This window comes from Platichthys flesus, chromosome 13 (genome assembly GCF_949316205.1).
Source record: "Platichthys flesus chromosome 13, fPlaFle2.1, whole genome shotgun sequence".
NCBI lineage: Eukaryota > Metazoa > Chordata > Actinopteri > Pleuronectiformes > Pleuronectidae > Platichthys > Platichthys flesus.
In genome coordinates this window covers 11002012-11022057 of record NC_084957.1, presented here as the reverse complement: position 1 = coordinate 11022057, position 20046 = coordinate 11002012, and the positions used below count along the sequence as shown (strand labels likewise).

At 43.3% G+C, this 20046-nt stretch overlaps 1 protein-coding gene across 1 annotated transcript; it reads right to left on the bottom strand.

The window, feature by feature from the left end:
* Positions 1-428: 428 nt before the first annotated feature.
* On the bottom strand, positions 429-19812 carry edar (ectodysplasin A receptor). Its single transcript, XM_062401923.1, has 11 exons — positions 19758-19812; positions 18221-18340; positions 15325-15506; positions 12859-12944; positions 8410-8487; positions 8136-8261; positions 7957-8031; positions 5285-5357; positions 2545-2860; positions 2366-2429; positions 429-1963 (listed from the first exon to the last, which is right to left on the bottom strand). The coding sequence occupies exons 1-11, from the start codon at positions 19803-19805 to the stop codon at positions 1578-1580; spliced, it is 1554 nt and encodes a 517-aa protein (XP_062257907.1). The 5' UTR covers positions 19806-19812; the 3' UTR covers positions 429-1577.
* Between the last annotated feature and the right edge of the window lie 234 nt (positions 19813-20046).

Below are 20046 nucleotides of genomic sequence, written 5' to 3'. Positions count from 1 at the left end.
TTTCCTCGACAAAGAGAATTTAAAAAGGAAATAAACTATGAATAGATGCTTGGTGAACATGCACATTCATTTAAAGCACCCGAGGGTCCAGCCCCAGAGTTTGCAGTATTAAAAAAAAAGAATGAACAAAAAGCAGTCAACAGGAGAACTTGGCAGCAGGTGATGTGTTTGATTCTGTGCAGATCAGTCACGGGACACGATGCTGACAACATCAGGCATCAGATAAAGATCAGTCCCATTCCCGAGCAATGAGATCAAAGTCCGTCTTGGCATCGCTGGTTCCAGCTGAGTTCTGGAGCTCCACCAGCACAGAGAGCCGGACGTTGACCACCATCTTATCTGTCGGCTCTAATCTGTAATTAATGAAGTGCATCAAACATGACGCTTTCCGTAAAGTTTAACCTGGTGCTGTTCGGAGCCCCCCCCCCCACACACACACACACTTCAGTCTCTGTGCATAACAACCGTAAACCGGCTTCGGCTACTTTTATCAGAAGTGGACGACCCACACGAACTGCACGTTGTTCTCATTTGCTATATTGGTCCCATAGGGTAGAGGAGAGCTTAAATCCTGTCTGAGCATGACTGAGCCACAGAAGCCTCCACCACGGCCGGCTCGCAGCTCAGACCCCCCCCCCCAGAGGCAGTTAGTCACGCCTGCTGCTGTGGCATCTCTATTTCTTAATGCACATTTTTTTTTTTTTATAGCTTTTCCACCGGGCCTTCAGTGGTTAAGTGGCCCTAAATGCTTAATTGGGTGATGGAAATCACAGGCACTTTGCACCCGCTCTGTAAACCACAACACCTCAGCCTATTAGGGGCCCGGCAAGCCACACGCCAAATAATTAGGACTGGCGGCAGCGCAAGACCGCAGCGCAGGGGTGAAAGGGGAAATGGGGGGGGGGGGGTGTAGACTGGAAGAATGACTAGGGGGTGAGGGGGGTCACAGACTGGATCACTGCTGAGGAAGTAGCCGTAGCAAGAGTTTGATTTACATACTTCGCACGAGCAGCAGAGAAGTTCTGTGAATTGTGTAGTTTGAACTCTGAAAAGAGCAAATCTAATAAACTCTTCAGATAAGTCATTCAACTCCCAGATTCCACTCTTGACTATAGTTGTGTATCTTTTTTAAAACTGCTGACGAAATGTTTGTTGGTGTTGCATCCAGCGCACAGTCAAACCAACTATTTCCATTGGAATTTGAGAAAGTAAAAAGTCTCAAATGAATCGTGATTGTTTTGTTCCTGAAAAGCAGAAAATATCTAAACAACCAAACGAGAATAATCTGAACTCGGGCAATCGTTCATTTTTTTTTTCTTTCTGAAACTCTGTAAAAGTTTAGAAAGATGGGAGTTACGGAAACGGCTTCACATTGCTAGCTTCTTGAAAGCGAGAGAACCACGATGGGCGAAGAAAAGAACTGTGCCTGCAAAAGGTCCACGGACATTCTTCATGTGATGGGTGTAATATGTTTGCTGTATACGTGCTGTCCTCCTGGTCGGAGCAGTATATCTGTCCCTACTGAAATGTATACTGTAAGGCATCCCAGTCTCTTCAGTCTCTGCTCCACCACACGTCTAGACACTGGCGCAGCGCTGGGAGGGTGAGGGGAACTGGGACTGACACACCAGCTGGCTGTGGAAACTGCTGATCGCTTGCCGCCCGTTGACCGCCGTCGTCTCGCCGCAGCCCAGCACGTCGGAGCAGAGCGACTCCACGGCGTCCAGCCTCTCGATCTGCACCAGGCGGGTCAGGAGGTCGGGGATGCTGTAGCCCGCCGTGCTCACCCTCTCGAAGAGCTGCAGGCCGTCGCTCATGCCGCCGATCTCGTCGCGCTTCAGGCCGAAGCTCTCGGCCAGGTGCCTCCACGTCTTGACCACGGCCGCCTCGCTGCTGTAGGAGGAGCTCAGCATGCGGCTGGTCTTCTCCAGACAGTCGAAGGGAAGCTCTGTGGGGCTCAGGCCTGCAGGGGGACAGGAGGGTTAGAGCGGCCTTACAGGTGCATCTAAACAAATGTGAATATCGGGATAAAGTTCATCATTTTTTGACAGTTATATAAGAATATGACAAATTATATATCCTAGACCCATTACACTTAAACTAAAATGTTTCAAGCATTTGTTAATTTAAAGTTTCAAGTAACTTAATATTCATTCATAATAAATACAGTGTATCGCTCGTTCTATTTCATTATTTGTAACCACAATCATGGGGAAGACTGGACCATGGCTTAGTGTCCGTAGTACTTTTATATATATTATATATATGAGTGCATGAACCAACATACTTTTTTGAAAATGACACTTAAATGCAGTTCATAGAAAAAGTTCAATTCCTCCACAGTATTGAGAGACTCCAGCCTTACCCTCTGTCACATTGCAGGCTCTGGCGTACAGATCCAGGATCTTTTTCCTTCGACTCTGTAGCATCTGCGAGATAAAAAACAAAATCACTTTGTGATTTCCAGATGATGCTGAGCCGGAGATCTGTTCATAATCATATTTTTTACTGCAGTCATTTCTTTAAAGGGTCCTTCTTCCTTACCCCTGGGGTTTTATTGTTGTTATTGATCGCATTCATGTTGCTGATGTGGTTGTTGCTGCCGATGTGGTTGACGTGGTTGGGACTCGGGCCGTTGTTGGCCTGGCCGGAGGTGATGGTGGGGGACCCGTTGCAGGCGTGGTCGCTCTCATGCCGCCCCAGAGAGAGGAGGCAGAGGTCGGGCTTGTTGCCCAGGTTGACCAGGCGCGGGTTGGTGTTGGTGGTGTCGGCTGATCCCTGTTTGTCGGACGCAGCCTCCTCGTCGCTGTCGATGCTGCGGCTCAGCAGCTGCTCGTTCTCGGAGGATGCATCGTTTTCACTGCGCACACAAAGGCACTCGTTGGAACACATGTGCAACATGTTCTCTGGTATTACATAAAACTCAGAGACCAGACACAAGGTTAAAATGGGATTATGATCTCCTGCCAGTAATTCTCTTGAGCTCATACATTCTCACCACTATAGTCAGGTAATGTTTTTACATTTAACTCTTATACAACTTACAATTAAATGAAATACGTGAGTTGTATATCTTGTGTTTTGTTTTTTAAGCTTTATTAGTAGGCAACTCATTTAAAACATGCCTGCAGTAGCCTTCAGGTAACAAAACTGTAAAAGGCCTCCTCTAGGTTTCTATATTTTTAAATGAAATCAGTAACAAGAGGGGAGTTGGTCCACTGATCCAATCAGGGCAGTCAGGTAACATTAGACCCCGCCTCTTGCAGCCGTGACTCAGATATAATGATGCAGTTAACTTTTACACTCAGAAGTACTTCTAACTTTTAATACAATTTAAAAACAAGGTACCAATTAACTTTTAATCGCCGCTGTCTGTAGGAGAGGTTCCACTCCCAATGTAGATATAAATGACTGATTTGAAGGTAAAGGAAACACAATGAGTCTTTATTTTAGGAGATTATACACTGATGAAAAATTATTATTAATATTATATTATACCATTTCTATCAATGGATCCCCCTAAATTCACTGGACCTTTATACAAATCTATATATTTTTACAGTACTCTTTATACATAAAAAAAACGTACTGTCTGGAAAGTAACACACAAGTTATCAAACTGCACAATACAATGTGTTGGAGCTTATTTTCATTGCAAGGACACAACGATATTTTGTCATGAATAAAAGCTTTTAGCAAAAAAACTAAATTACTCAGGATAAATTATTATTATCCTCAGATGTAAGATTACTTTTGTTCTGATTTGCCCTCAGACATATCGATGAATATGCACTCCTTGGATTTATCGGCAGAGTGTGTAGTCCTGCTGCTCTGCTATATAATTAAAGGTGCGAGTGACAGCCAACACACACACAATGACTCATGATCTTTGCCCCATTTGACCAATGAAAACGTCTCGTAGAAGAATGATTCTGTTGTTGCCATAGCTGCGGATGTTTCGTGGCTGTTACCTGTGGTTGACTGAAATAGCCCTGTGATTTAACAACATGATACCGTATAATATAATATTTATTACCCATCATCTCCCTCCAAAAGCACCTTGTTGACAGAGAACGCCATTGTTTCCCAGTCCCATGCTCTTTTTCCTCAACTCACACACACACACACACAAATGCCATTGTTTCCTGGAAATCTAACACCCACGCTGGCAGTTCTAGCAGTGAGTTAGCACATCCTTTGGCATGATGCTATACGACACTATTAATGGAGGTGTGTGTGTGTGTGTGTGTGTGTGTGTGTGTGTGTGTGTGTGTGTCATCTATTATTTGATTTTGACCCATTCCCTGTCCTTGGAAAGTCAATATAAGTATTATTTTTTTTTGTTTTTTTGTGCAAGAACCATAACATTTGAACAGAAAGGCTGTCTGTAGGTTTGTGTGTTATGTTGTGTTGTGTTGCCAGCTCCCATAAAGCAGCATTGTCTGCACTGGGGGGGGATGAAATATATGCAAAAGAGATGAAGGTGAGAAAAACGGTCGTCCTTTTGTTGTCTGCCAGGATGTGCTTTCACCTGGTGGTGGTTTTAGGTGAAGCCTGGAATAAATACCCCTATCGGCTCCAACAGGGTTAGGTTAGGCTTCAGGGCTCAACTATACTCCACCTCAGCCCCCCCCCCCCCCCCCCCCCCCCCGCAAAAACCATGTCTCAGCTGTCTGCTTCATTAGTACAAAAGAAAACCTCAACTGCACTTGTGTTTAACATACACACACACACATACACACACACACATGTTTGTGTGGATAAGACACACAAAATATGCCAGCAGCAGTGATGCTCCTACTGCAGTGACTTGTTGTGTCAGGGCTTAATTACAGGCAGATGCTGCAAAAATGATGAAAGCTTCATTCTTTTGTGTCGCGTCTCTGTGTCGCCACTTACAAACCCAAAGACGCACACAAAGATAAGCACACAATGGTGTTTAAAAAACAAATCACGTACTATATACACTCAGTATATCACCCATATATATAGTATGTGTATATAGTATGTATAGTATATATTATAATTTCATTATTTCCATTTCTATCATGTGAAAATGCTGAATTTGTGTATTTGTCAAGATATAGAAGAAAATGATATTACAACTACATATCGCCATAGTTATCAATAAACAATCATATCTTATATTTTTTGTACCAGTTCTTTTTTTACAAGGAGCGTACGTTGTTGTGATTTAACGAATAATCACTAATAACCATTTCAGCAAACTACGTAAAAACCAAAGAGGAGCAGGGCTGCTCATGAATCAACAGGCGTCTCTCACCTTTTGACCGTCTTCAGCGGGGGGGCTTTCAGTTTGTCAAACTCGTCCTTTTCTGAGTAGATCACCACATTGTCTAAGAGAGAGAACGAGAAGACACACACGTTCACATGCGTTTCCTTTTCTCAAATATATTAAACACAGCGGGAGAGGATCCAGAAAAAACAATTTAAAGTTCCCATTCTAAAAAGGTTTCAATTCCTGAGGCTTGATGAGAATTCATACCTTGAAGAAGGAGTGAATGTTTAAGTGTAACAAAGAAACGGTGTAGGTGCGTGTGTGTTTGTGTGTGTGTGTGTGTGTGTGTGTGTGTGTGTGTGTGTGTGTGTGTATTCAAGCATGAGTGACTTTCTTCACACAAACTTATTAACTCTGTCTCAGACAGCTCCGGTAGAGCTTCAAGCAATGAGCTTCACTCTCACACACACACACACTTACACACACTTACACACACACACACACACGCACAAACACCCGTCATCCCAAATGTATTGACACACAGATGCACAACATTCACTCACAACTCAGATAAAACATTTTTAGCAGCCATTAACTGAGCAAACTTATCATAACACAATGTGTTTGCGGCAGTGTGAGTCAGAGTGTGTGTCTGTGTGTGTGCGTTTTCCCATCCACGCCACATGTAAATGGTTAGTCAGTCAGTCTGCGAGTGAAATTGAACAGAGCATCATTGTCAGGAGAGATGGTGCCTAGAGCGACTCGTGGCTTTAGCTTTGGAAGCTTCACATTCCACCACGAGGTACTCATCCCGCTGCAGGTCCCTCACCACACACGGACACACACACCAACACATTTGCATAAATCATGCTGAAATCATCACACGTACACACATGTACATACCAGGCTGACACACGGAGACGCCACCGCATTAACATTCAAATGGGATTCAGTCAGATTGGATGAGATCTGTCCGACAACATGTTTAACGCAGATGTCCCATGATGCAACATGCGTGTGCCAGAGAATAAAGAATTTTCTGCCCGAAATGAAATATGCAGCGTCAAATAAAAAGAAGAATAAAAGAAAATCTAAGCCCACAGCGCTACAGGAAATGGTTGGATAACACTGAAGCGACGATAAGCCTGATTACAGCTGATATGAAGAGTGTCTGGGTTTAGAAGGTAAGCCGCTCGCAGCCACCTGAATCCAGGTGGAAGAGGATTGAGTCAAATTATACACATGTCGCTGTTATCACTGCTGGGTGGAGCGTGTTCGTGCCTCATCTGACTGTCACGCAAATTGTGTGCTGGGTCACTGTGATTATTTTTGTCGTACAGGAGTAAAAAAGAAAAAATACAAAATTACAGTTTGCCTTGTTGCTATAATTGCGGAGCTGCGAGTGCCTCTGTGCTTTTATCATGAGTGTATTTTTGAAGTGGCTCAAGTGTAAAGTGCATCTGCCACTGAGCGCTCGGCTCGTCGGCTCGTCATGAAGGGGCCGTGCGACGTGTGAGTTTACGGAGACGTGGAGATGATCGGTGTCTGCCGGTGTGTTTATTATATTAACGCGGATATGAAAACACTGAGAACATTAGAGGAGACGTAAAACAGATGTTGCTTACACACAGTAGAGTATAAAAACACCCCCTGCCACTATATTAGAGCCATTTAACGCGTTGTATGACACAATTTCAACATATCAATTTGTGCAATACAAATTGCAAAATAATGATCTCACAGTCTGTCTAACCTCGGGGAAATGTACTTTGATTGGCTTCCTTGGTTTTACGGGTGAAACAATGATGTGTTAAAGTTATCTAAATCAATAATAATATGTAAATGCCACTAGGGGTCTCTTAAACAAGACAATCTCAAAAGACCGAGTTTGATGATGTGGTGAAGCAGCGTGGGATCATGGGATTTGATGTCGTCAACACTGTTTCTTGTCTCTGGCATTTGCTCTGGAAGTTTAACCCGTCGCGACCGAGATGAATTGTCCACTGCCTTGAATGAAATTGTGGATTTCTCTGGGTTTGAACATTGTTGAATCACGTTGTATGTGTTAGCACAAAAATCGCAACGTCAGTCTTAACAAAAAAAAAGAAAGAATTGTAACATATAAGATCTTCAAATATCGCAATTTGATTTCAGAACCCTGGATTAAACCACTTCTGCCTGTTCTGAGGAGCCTGAACATGCTCAATGAAACGCTGAGTCAAACGCGTGCCTGCGCTCATCCATATGGCCAAAAATGTGGATAATATTAGGATCATGTATACAAGGACACGAAGAACAGCATTACTTAAGTTTCATGTAAACATCACATCCAGATTATAATGAACACCAGGGTGAGGCTCATAACCAGGAGACTAATGTGCATGTAAACAGATTCATTGTTCATTGTTACGGATACAAAGTGGAACTGAGGCAGTTCTGGTTGTGAGGCTCGTCAAACAGGATTCTATTAGACGCCTAAATAACACGTCTTGTTACTAATTCTTATTCAAATCTTTGTGAGGACCATTTTAAGCATAGACCTGAAAGAGTGGTTTTATTAGGGTTAGGGTAAGGTTAAGGGTTAGGGGTTAGGGTAGGGCTTTTAGTTTGGATGATTACTATTAGGGTAAGGGTCCTCGATGTAGATAGACGTACAAACGAATGTGTGTGTGTGTGTGTGTGTGTGTGTGTGTGTGCGCCTCTTTGTCCTGTCTCACCTGGAACATCTTTCTTGTCTTCCTGTTTGATGGTCTGAGCCTCCACTGTCTTCACAACTTGTCCAGAACAACACGCTGCAGACACACACACAAGCACAAAGAAACATGAAGCATCATTAATCACAAATGCCCACCTGTGTGTGTGTGTGTGTGTGGTTGTGTGTGCGGGCCCCGCTCACCCTGGCCGCTGGGTTTGGCCTTCAGGATGTAAAACATGATTATGAGGACGATGGCGATGGCCATGATGAATATGGTTGACATGGCGATGATGAGAGCTGTGGCTAGGTGACCCTGTCCATTGGTACCTGAAACATGGAGCCATGGTTACTATTGATGGTTGAAAGTTGTGTAAGAGAGTGTGTGGCTGCATGTGTGTGTGTGTGTGTGTGTGAGAAGGGATGATAAAAGATGATAGATGAGTGTATATTTTCATCCGGGTGTATTTGGATTTACCTTTATCCAGGTGAGGGAACACTGTCGTGCTGCCAGGGTCAATCGGAGGTTTCTCTTTTGGTTTAATGCTTTGCTTGCCTGTAAACACACACACACATAAACACACCTCAGTCCCAGTTTCCTAAAGCAAAACGCTGCCAACTTTCATTAAAGTAACCATTTCTCAATTGGGAAATACGGTTATTTACCGTCAACAGTTAGATGAACAGATTGGTACAATTATAATTTTGTTGCAGTGAGTATGAAGATAGATCCCCTTGGCACAAGGACTGGAAACCCATCAGTCCCTGTATCAAACTACTATTTAAATTCTAACATTGTAACAACCAGTTAGATTCTAATATCTAACTGGTTGTACCACATGTACTGCACACACAGTGGAATCAATCTTCTCATTCAAATTCCAGCAGGACACAGAATAAGCATTGTACCCTTGTTCTAACCGGATGACTACTTTCTTCCAAAATATGTCAAATACAGCAGATTGTTCCACCACAAACCATTCCAATTAGTCCCGGGCAGAGTTCACATCCGATCATTCACTGGTGGTGATGGTGGTGGTGGTGGCGTGTTAGCTTTGGCCTCGCATTTTATGGACCTTTTAGATTTTTCCCCCCAAAATGGTTTGCAGGCGTTAAAATATCAAATTACCCACACAAACAGTTTGTCCTGAACTGTAGTGAAGGTCGGGCGCTAGAAAACAACTCGCAGTCCAGATGTCTCTCTTCCTTATGAACCCCCCCGTCTCCGTCTCTGCGACTGGATTATTCATCAATTGTTTTTACTCGCTTCTAATTGAGCTATAAAACCACTGGCAGCTCGTAAATCTGCTCTCTTAATCAGTCCTCTATTTCCCCAACTTGATATACTGTTCACCTTTTTGGCATGCGCCCTTCCACTTCCCATGGCCTCTGAGACTCATGTCACACACACACACACACACACACACACACACACACGCACACACACTCACAAACACACACACGTCGGTGCCCTGTGGCTGCAGACATTAACTCCGGGTATGTGTTTACACTCCCTGGGACAAGGATATGAGTCTGAACTGGAATTTTGTTTAGCGTCTCGTGGTTTCATCTCTTAATCACGTCTCAAAGGCTGAATAGCACAGGCTGCAAAGCGGTGATACTGCAGGGCAATCTGGATGCCCGGGTCCAAACAAACTGAGAGGAGCAGAATTACAGAGCGGCGTCAACATGAAAAAAGGGCACTTTGTTTGAGGTGAGAAGCGTGATACGTCTTTAACGCGGGGATGAATCGAAGGTTAACCTCCGATGAATCAAACTTGAATATAGTCCCACGTGTGTCTGGTGTCTCTGAGGGGGGGGAGCATAACTCTTCTTAAACTTATACACTTATCTATTTTAAGCGTTTATGTGTATAGGCAGCTGATCGGGAAAAAAAGTCAATAAAAAGCCCAAAGTTGATAGTGGAATTTGAGCGATGCCTACAGACTTTAGAGTCTGTCTGCCAGAGAGTAGCATCAGCGCAAGCACTAACATGTTAATCATCTTTCTTTCTCATACCCACTAAAGTTTTAATTATCACACACACACACACAAAATAACACACACACACTCTCACACACACACACAGACTCAGAGGTAGGCAGGAGCCGGGTAATTTACAGATTACACGGCGAGTGTCAGCCTGCCTTCAGGAGAACTCCCAGCTTTCAGCTCCTTTTCTTTTTACTGCTGCAGATGGGCGGTTCTGATCTAAAGGCGTTTAATTAAAATGTATCACAAGTTGATTTAACAGACATAAGAGAAATAAAGGATGCTCTGTGCGATGTTATCTTCTATCAACACAAATCAAAGTTATTTCAGATAACAGGTTGCGTTGCCAGTTCTCATCCGTCTCACCGACGGATTCGACACAATAGTGATATTACATCTGTGTCAGATCATTAAAAGACATAAATTGTCCGGTTCAGGTCAGGAGAAAAGCAGTGACGCATTTTACGTTTTCTGGAGCAGAAATCAAAAACATTCTTGAATGAATAGTTGCACATTTTGGGAAACCTGTTTGCTTTTCTTGCCAACGTTTATATGAGAATATTGATACCACACTTGTGTCTGTCGTCAGCAGCCACTTAGCTTGGATAAGCCTGAGGAGTGGAAATAGGGGAGAACAGCCAGTCTGGCTCTGTCCCATCAATGACCATGTTTACATGGACACCTATGTTCCAATATAAACCCCCTTAAGACCATAGTCTGAATAAGAGACTTATTACTGACACATGTAATCACATTATATCTTCCTATTGGAGTTTCACAGCATTTTGCAGTTACCAACTTACGCTTGCCCTGAAGACGGAAGGATGAAAAAGGAGTCGTAGCTCTTGCAAAATTAGATAAACCTTAAATAGTATAAAGAAGTAACTATAATGGAAATAATGCCTATTCTGAATAAGGTCAGTAGTTGATATTGATGGCCATGTATAGTGAGTAGTGAGAAAATTCATCTGCACCTCTGAAGATCACCAATATCCATATTACAGGTTGTTTGTTTGGACCATACAAAAACCAAAGTGTTATAACAACTGAACCTTCAAACTAAACCATGTTGTAAACAGCTGCTGCATGAACAGCCAGAAACAAGAGTGATGTGAATATCCGGAGCTGAATCGATATGGAAACTGTAGGAAACAGACACATGACTGGGAAACAAGACGCTTAAATGTTAAATATTGAAATCAACTCAAAGAAGGACAATCCCCCAAATAACCTGGATAAATGTGAACACACCATGAATAATGAAATTATTTGTCATCATTCTATCTATCTTACTCGCACATCTTCACACCATCGTGCAATCACTTATTTCCATGCCTGGGAGAGACATTACAGCGCTGTTGAAAAGCAAGTGCTTAATTATCCACATGCACATGAACACACACTCACGCAAGCACGCGCACATGCACACACACGCACAGGGACACGCACACACACACACACAAACACACACACTCCTCCCCTCTGCGCTGCAGGAGGAGGCTTCTTTTTGAGGTTTTCAAACACACTCATTAAATGTGACAAAACAACAACACCATTAATTTCTGGGATATTCAATTACACTCAATGGGGAATTTTGAGCAATTATGTTCCCATAAATAATGTTCCGTCATCTATATCTATATATAGATCTATACTTATCTATATATAGATCTGCATATATGTATTTATCAGTGAGATTCAAAAACACTGTCGATCTGTTTGTCCCATGTGGACAGAGCTACTTAGGCCACAGCAGGAAAACATAAATAATTGGCTCCCTCTCTGCAGCAAAACTGTTTTGACAATTTCTGTAAAATTGCCCCTTACAGAAGATGACTGCTAAAATGAGAATCCATTAATCTCCTTGATTAAATACTGAGGATGATTTTCAACTAAATGGCTTGATAACATGCACACATCTCGGTAGGAAGATAAAAACAGATGAATCCAACTACTCTGTGCATGAGATGTGCAGGGGCTGTTAATGATCAATCTCCAGATTAGTTAGTGACAATTAATTTAAAAATAATACACTACAGTTGTGGGGACTCATTTAGCAGAAATGCTTATATGCTATAACAACGAAATCTTATGGTGGCAACATCCCTATCAGTATTATCACCTCTGTCAAATGCAAATATAAAATCTGCAACTTATCAAAACTTAATTTTCCCTTGACTGCCATCTGCTGGGGTTTCGAAAAGCATTTCAAATAACTGAGGATAAAAAAAACTCCTGAAATCACAGAGGACCAATGTGTGGAGGTCAAATCGACGTGTCACGTGATAACATTCACTCTTTGTGCCGCAATTGTATAGACATTTTTATGAGCAGCTCAGGCAGATGGTAAACAGAAGAATAAAACCCGGAGACAACCTCTGGTAGATATTATCGTCCACTGATGTGGTCGCAGCAACAGCTGGCACCAAAAGACACACACACACATGCACACTGTACACACACACAGTCAGGTATGAGGGGCAGTGAGGTTATGAGTGATGATAATGAAGGGCAGAGGATGTCCACCCCTCTGTCCACCAGCGAGGCCCGGTGACAGGAAGGAGAGCAGCCAGGCTGGGGGAACTCGGCACAACATCTGACCCCCACTTGTTTCCCTTAAACCTCTGCCAGGCTTTTGACACACAGTTTTATCTGCTTTTAACAACAGCCTGTCCTCTTTTATTTCCTTTCATTTAGATAGTAAACTTTAATGTTTGGTGGCTTTTTAATCTGGCGGAAACCAGATCTGTGTTTGCGCAGAGAAAGCTGTGAAGATGAGTGTTGAAAAAGAAAAACATGGGGAATTAACGCTTGAGAAGAGAATAAATAGAGGACGGCGGTGGAGAAGGATTGCAAAGGATGAAGAACGGAAGGAAGGAAGGGGATGGAGGGAGGGAGGGAGGGAGGATTGAAAGTGTGAAGACGCAGCTCTTACATTCTTTGGTGTTGCGCGGTGCGTTCTGGCAGGAGTGGCACACCATCCCATAGAGGTTTCTGGGTCTGTTCTCCAGCATGTAATACCTATGGGAGACAAAAAGGTCTGCTATCAGTGGGATAGATCTCTTAAAAAGTTGTGCTTGTTCCTAAAGGTAAGCAAACCCCAGTGAGCGTGGCAGGTGTGGATAATGTGGCCTCCCTACCTTCTAGGCACACTCTACATGCACAGTGCTGAGGTATGGGGAAGCAGCTGAGGTGAAAAGTTTGACTCCGTGAAGAAATGTACATAATTGACGCCCCGAAGGCACTAAACACTGGCTCGGTACAGACATCGCCCTGAGTCTCCAGCGTCTCAACGTGCATTAGAGGAGAACGGAGGGAGAGGCAACCAGGGCCTGGATGTGCGAATGAGTGGCAGTGGAGCTAAATCATTTAGGCTTGAGAGCAGAAGCATCCATAGGTACGTGCGTACAGAGTTGTTGTGCAGCCCGCAGGTGCCGTCAGATATCTGTAGTGTATGTCACAGTGACTGGTTCGGTCTTGTGTGTAATTCCATGAGATCTCTATGGATGTTGGTGGACCTGAAGTTGAAGAAGATGGATTTTATATTTAAACTACAAATAACTAAGCTACACATGAATGTTGTGCACTTGGAATCAACAAGCTTTGGATTCTTTCAGAAAAATGGCAATAATGCATTTAATTCAATATTTAAAATTATGGCCTCATCCAAGGCAGTTGTGTCTTTGTTTTTTTGTTTGTTAGTTGGCAGGATTACACAAAAATGACCAAAGGAAAACTCCATTGGACATTGGATCAAGAATACATTTTTCACCTTCTGTAACATTTTCATTTTCAACTTTCTCCAGATTTCCGTGGATCTTGATGAACAAAACATCTGACATTTTCAGGGTACAGATATTTATGAGTTTGTGCAATTTGGTGCTGATCCAAATAAAACAGTGTCTCTAGTGGGTTTAAATGTGTTTCTTTCGGGGACTGTTTGGCCTTGGCAGAGTTCTGCATTCTCTGAGTGCTATTCCAGTTTGTTATATGAATTCCTTTTCTTTCAGAAATGTGCTCAATGTTTATAGATATTCTGCAAAAATCCTGAAGACAGATGGTTTTAAACTGCAATTGCTGCACAAGTTCCAACACTAGTATTGCACAATAAACAACGATGTCAGTGAATAACGTAATCACATTATATTACTTTATATTAGTCGGACCAAAATAAGATAACAAAAGTTTATATGTTTTTGTACATTTAGATAAAATCTAATGAATGAATTTCTTTGCCAAAGATCATTGCACATGGTTCCTTATTTTTATGAACCCTACAAAGTTTAACATGCGTCACACAGCAGCTATCTGTTTTCAAATTTTCTCCAATAATATTATCTCACTGCACAAATATTTGATCTTCATCACTTAAAACAGGTGTTATGTATTATCAAAACGTAGTTACTGTATAGTGACTAGCTGAGTATTTATTTAGTCTTTAATTCATTATGTGAAGTGCTGAAGTCTCTTTCTCCTGCAGCTCTTCACCTCCGCTGAGCTTCAGGCTTTAACTTTAACAAATGTTCAGGCCTGTTTTTCTCTGCATCAAACACGCACTGGACTCTATCTGCGGCCGCACACAGACATACACACAGACACACACACACACACACACACACACACACACACACACACACACACACGACATGACCAAACACTATGTTCCGGTGCACGCTGCTTCCTGTAACGATCGCACTCATCAAAAGCACAAAAAAACATCCTGTGGAAGTGGAGCGAGAGCCAAGAAAAGTAGGAGGCAGCCGGACAGCATCCAGATGAGTGATGAGAGGAAACGATTTCAACGCTCGCTCTCCTTATTGGAGTGGGAGGGTTCATCCAATTCCACCGAATCATCCGTCTCTCATACGTTTGCCTTCAAGACCCACCTAATTATACATTTCTCACATCTAATCATACATATCGAATGAAATATGTTTTTTTATCAAGTGCCTCAGCAACCAGATTTTAAAAACAACATGCCGAACGCTCTCGGATAGAAACTGTGTCCGTTTGCAGAGAGGAGCCCGTGGAGGGAGGAGGGAGGAGAGGGAGGAGAGGGAGGAGAGGGAGGTCTGGTAACATTTAAACCCCCGACTTAATATTTTTAAGTGACAGGGGTTGCATCCACAGCTGTCATGTGCAAATGGCGGAGCGGAGGATTTAGTGTGTGTTTGTGCGCACAGCGAGGGAGAAGCGTGGGACCGCCGGCAGCAGGGTGGTCTGTTCACATGGCAGCTCGGGCTACTCTAAAGCAAGTGTACGGAAAACATCTACACAAGGATCTGAGCACTCATATTGTTCCATGTAAATCTCCGTGTAATACATATTCACAAATAATCAGTTATATGGCCTCTGTACAGTAACACATGGGGTTTGAAGCTTGTATTTGTGTGTGGTTTACCCCTGTAAACACGGCCCACACTCGGCATCGCTGTCCGGAGTCCCCGCCGCCCGCACCGTGGCTTTGTAGAGGGCGTCGCAGTCTTTGTGGCGTCTGCAGATCTCGTACTTCCCCTTGGAATACTTCCCGTGAGGACACGGCACACAGGCAAAGTCCTCATCCCTCACACCGTAGCCGCAGGTCTGCAAAACACACACGTACACATAGGATCATGAAGACGTGTGTATATCAGTACTTATAAAAACCTTTAATGCAATTTTAAATAAACTCAACGTTCTTCAGATCGATGTGTGTGTGCTGCAGACACAGAGGGGGGAAAAAGAAACACTCGAGCACATCTGTTTCTGCCCATATCATGAGCAAATCTGGCATTGCTGTTGAAATGACTAAATAGACATCTGATTGGTCGCGGAGGTCCCTGTGTGTGTGTGTGTGTGTGTGTGTGTGTGTGTGTGTGTACAGCGCTCAATGCCTGGTAGTGTTTAAAATGACCACCTCATCATTCTGTCTTCTTGCATCAATCTCCCCCCATCTCCTCGTGGTAATTCCTCACGGCGGGGAGGCCGAACAGGCCACACACACATACAAAAACATACTCTCTTTCTCTTTCTTTTTTTTTTTGCTCCCTTGCTTTCATGTTTCAGTTCCCTTTTACTTTCATCCGTCTATTAAAAACAAGCCTATGCCTCTTCGCTCTGGGCTAGAGCCGATTCTTAAAGAAATCTAATATCACTTATCTTCTGTTTGACGTCCGCGAGTCTCGCTGCGACCGTTTGATATGACACTGTGCTGAGCCATCGACAGGATCCTGTCGCTCTGGGTTAAAGATGGCTTTGGATCTCTTTGTACACAGGCTGACCACGGCTCTGCTTCTGTTTGCTGTATCAAAGCTGTTCTGGACCAGTCGAAAGCTTCTTTTCAAAGCAAATTTGGGGCCTCTTTGATTCTTGGATATCGGAAGTCGATAGAACCAGGGAATTATAAACCAACAGGGGACTCTTTGGCACTTTCCTGGCTTTTATTTTGAAGGTTGACATTGAAGGGAGAGAGTTGACACTGTGATGACATGCAACAAATCTCCCGGGACCCATCAAACCGAGGAAGTTGCGGTGCAACGTCTCAAACCGCCAGCCCAGGAGGCCGCCGCGGGGACCATACTCTTAATGGCCTGCAGCTTTCACACATCAGGATAGCTGATGTGTGAAAGCTCAATACCCCATCCTTTTATGTGTCTTCACCTTACAGACACTTTCTTCCTCACCCAGTGACAGTTACGAATTTTTGAAATATAAGTTTGACTCCAGCGTTTACAGCACATTCATGTACAGCACACATTCATGTACAGCAGAAAAAAAATCTGGATACAAGATGCAAGTTAAAAGCGGCCTTGAACGTCTTCATTGTGTGTGTTGGGGGGGTGGGGGGGGGTGGGGGCAATGTACTTTCTGAAGTCTCTGTAGTGTGGAGAAAAACCCTATGGTTACTCCATGATTAAAAGAGTGTCAACACACACATGCAGGGGGAACTCAGGGGAAGAGAAGAGCACATGAATTACAGGCTGTGGCACCAAGAGGATCAGACGGGCAGGAGAAAGTGCAAAGGGGCTTCTCATCTCACTGATTAAACCTCTTCGTTCCTTCATGTTTCTGCCGATCACAAACGGTTAAATGACCCTTTCATGACCGAGCCCTGAGACTGAACCTCTCGTCCCCGTCAGAGAGGGAGAGAGAGAGAGAGGGAGACGAGTGGATCACTTGATTTTACAAGTTCAAACACAGCGCATTGTTGGGATGTTTACTTTGAGCACTTGGAAGCTCATTGAACACAAGGTCAGGAAGGTCGGAAGTGGGAACGGAAGGGGAAAACTAAACTGACACGGTGGGAACCTTCATGTGATTTTGTTTTGATTTTGTTTTTGAATGCCGTCCAGCTCATGGAGGTAAAGGAAACAAGGACAGGCAGCAGTAACAAACTGGGATCCTTATATTTTCTTCAAATATCATGAACTTCTTGGCAAAGAGAAATGTAGAAACTGTTTATTGCCAGCTAGTGACAGTTAATGAATGTTTGAACCAGGTTTAAGGGGCTTTATTGAGCATATTCAGTTATGCAAAGTTATTGGGTAGTCAAAATAAACTCTCTGTGATTTGTCTCAATGGAAAGTACTGCTGCAAAAAACAGTTGTGTGTTTCCTTTTGAGACAAATTGGAAGTTTTTTTCGATGAATGTTATTGTCAAGATTGAGACCAGTCTGTGCCCCGGACCCCACCGACTTCTACAAAGTACTGGTCATCTGTTTATTCAAATTTCGATAAGATGAACGGTTCCCGAAGGATGCATTCCACAGACAGACAGATGTTTGTGGTTTAAGTAGGCAGATCATTTCTGCATGTGTCTACAGGTGCAGATACAGGTACAGATGCAACTGTAATTCGTCTGTAAACAATGCAATAGAAAGGACCGCAGACATGTGCCCAGACATAAACACTTTTTATTTTAACAAGAGTTATTTCTGTCCACCTTTCAGCTCTCTCCCCTGCAGCCGCCTCCCCTGAGAGGGTGTGGCACCCCGGGGTGCCCGCTGAAGCGCTTACCTGCTCTGTGTTTTCTTTGGCTGCCAGCAGACTGACTGACGGGGGCTAAATCACTATGTGACTACTGCAAGTCATTCACTCTAATGCATGCCTTCACGTGGATGTCAATGGGAGCAATAAACCATAGTGAAATTACAATTTAGGCACTCTTCACTGCAGCTATGTGTGACTGTGTGTGGTCTGAGGAGAAATGACATGAGGGTTCACAAGGTCACTTTTTCATGCTATTTATCAATTTTAGTTTTTTTAATGGGTTCACCTTTAATTGTTGGATCGTATGTGCGTGCTTGCGTTTGTCTTACCATGTGCGGCTCTTGTCCAGGCTGGCACTGAGGACAGGCCTGGCAGCTGTTACTGGTCTGGTTGAAGAACTCGTACTCTCCACAGCTGGAATACTCTGCACTGGCAAACATGCAGCACACCTAGACGGAGACAGAGCCACAGACAGAGGGACAGACAAATGTAAGACTGTCAGTCAACATGTTGTAAAATGTGTCTGTTAAAACTCAGAAATTCACACCAACTCATGTGATGTGCAGATTAACTTCAGCAGCAGCAGCAGAGATGAACAACTGCACCAGATGATGATGATACTGATTCATTCAGCAGAATCAGCATCATCGTTTTTTAATTGACAAAAACCAAACAGCAAAGAAAACAAACATCACAACCCCGACTTCATCAATTCAGATTAGTGGAGATCATTGTGTGTGTGTGTGAATCAGACAGTTTCCACAACACTGGAATAAGCCTGTGTGTGTCTGTGTATTGTATTGGTGTCTCTGTGGATGCGTGTGTGTGGCATTGTGTCCTAGTGGCTCTTTGTAATAAGGAGCAGCTGGTGTTCATGGCTTTACCAGCAGACTTCGTGCTTCTCCAAACAAACTAACTGACTTTAAGAAATCATCTGCAGCCCAGAAAATGATGGCGGGAAAGCAAGCGAGTGCGTGACTAATTCTCTCCATCTTCTCTCCGTTGTTTTAATAACATCTCCCTCTCTTCCTCATCCCATGACAGCAGACGCAGGACGCTGCATGAGTGATTATACGTTGCATCATTTCAGGCCAAATAATCTTGTTGAGGTATAAACCGGATTTCAAATAATGTCCTGTCATTTGGCCTGTATTTACAGGTAATACGGCCAATACTCAAGCAAATTTGGTGGAATGCCCCTTTAACATGGCCACAAGGTCCTTATTTTGCAACCACCAAGCATCTTATTTGTTTAAATATGTTTAAATATGTACAAAACATCCGCTGCCCTTCTTCTTTGTTGGTGTGTTGACACATTTAAGGGTCACTGTAAGTATTTATCGAGCAATTACCGGCAGGCGTTGTTTACATAAACTCTTTCCATGAGCTGCGCTTTCACTTTGAAGACGCTGCAATAATAATCTTGACTTCCTTAGTTTTCCACAGTTGGAAAAACAAACTTCCTGTCATACCAGTACACCATGCTAGATCTGGGCAGACAGCTATCCCACAATGCCTTGAGAGGACCAGTAGACCCCGGTAAATTCAGCTCTCATCTCTGCACATGTGCACCGCATCCGGTTATCTCCGGTTGAATGTGTTTCATTCTTGCCAGGGTTTCGCAGGAACACTGGATGAGTATTAAACGACGTGTTGCACTGACTAAATTCAAATTTTAAAGTTGAAAGTTTTAAGTGTAGCATTAATCAAGCGTGGGAGGAAAAGAAATAGCATTGGAAAAAGATAGGATAGGAATAAAAAAGAAAGCCTGACAGCAGCTGAAGACGGGTATTAAAGCTGGAGGACAGAGGGGATTACGGCAGTAGAGACAGGAAATGAGGAGATAAAAAAAAAAAAAAAACTTACCAATAATGACAGGAAAATGGACTTCTTCTGACCTCTCCTCTCTGACATGTTTGCGTCTTCTTCCTGGTGGGCATGGAGATCAGAGATAGAATTAATCCTAGTGAATATACAGCGTTAATCGTTCGCCATCCTTTCAAACATTCCTGCTCCTTCACCAAACTCCACTTATGAAACAGTGGAGTCATGAATCTAAGCGCAGCTGCCAACAGTAGTGCTGTCAGTGTTTGTGTGTGTGTGTGTGTGTGTGTGTGTGTGGTCCTGATGAGTTCACTGTCCTGTTAGCATCACG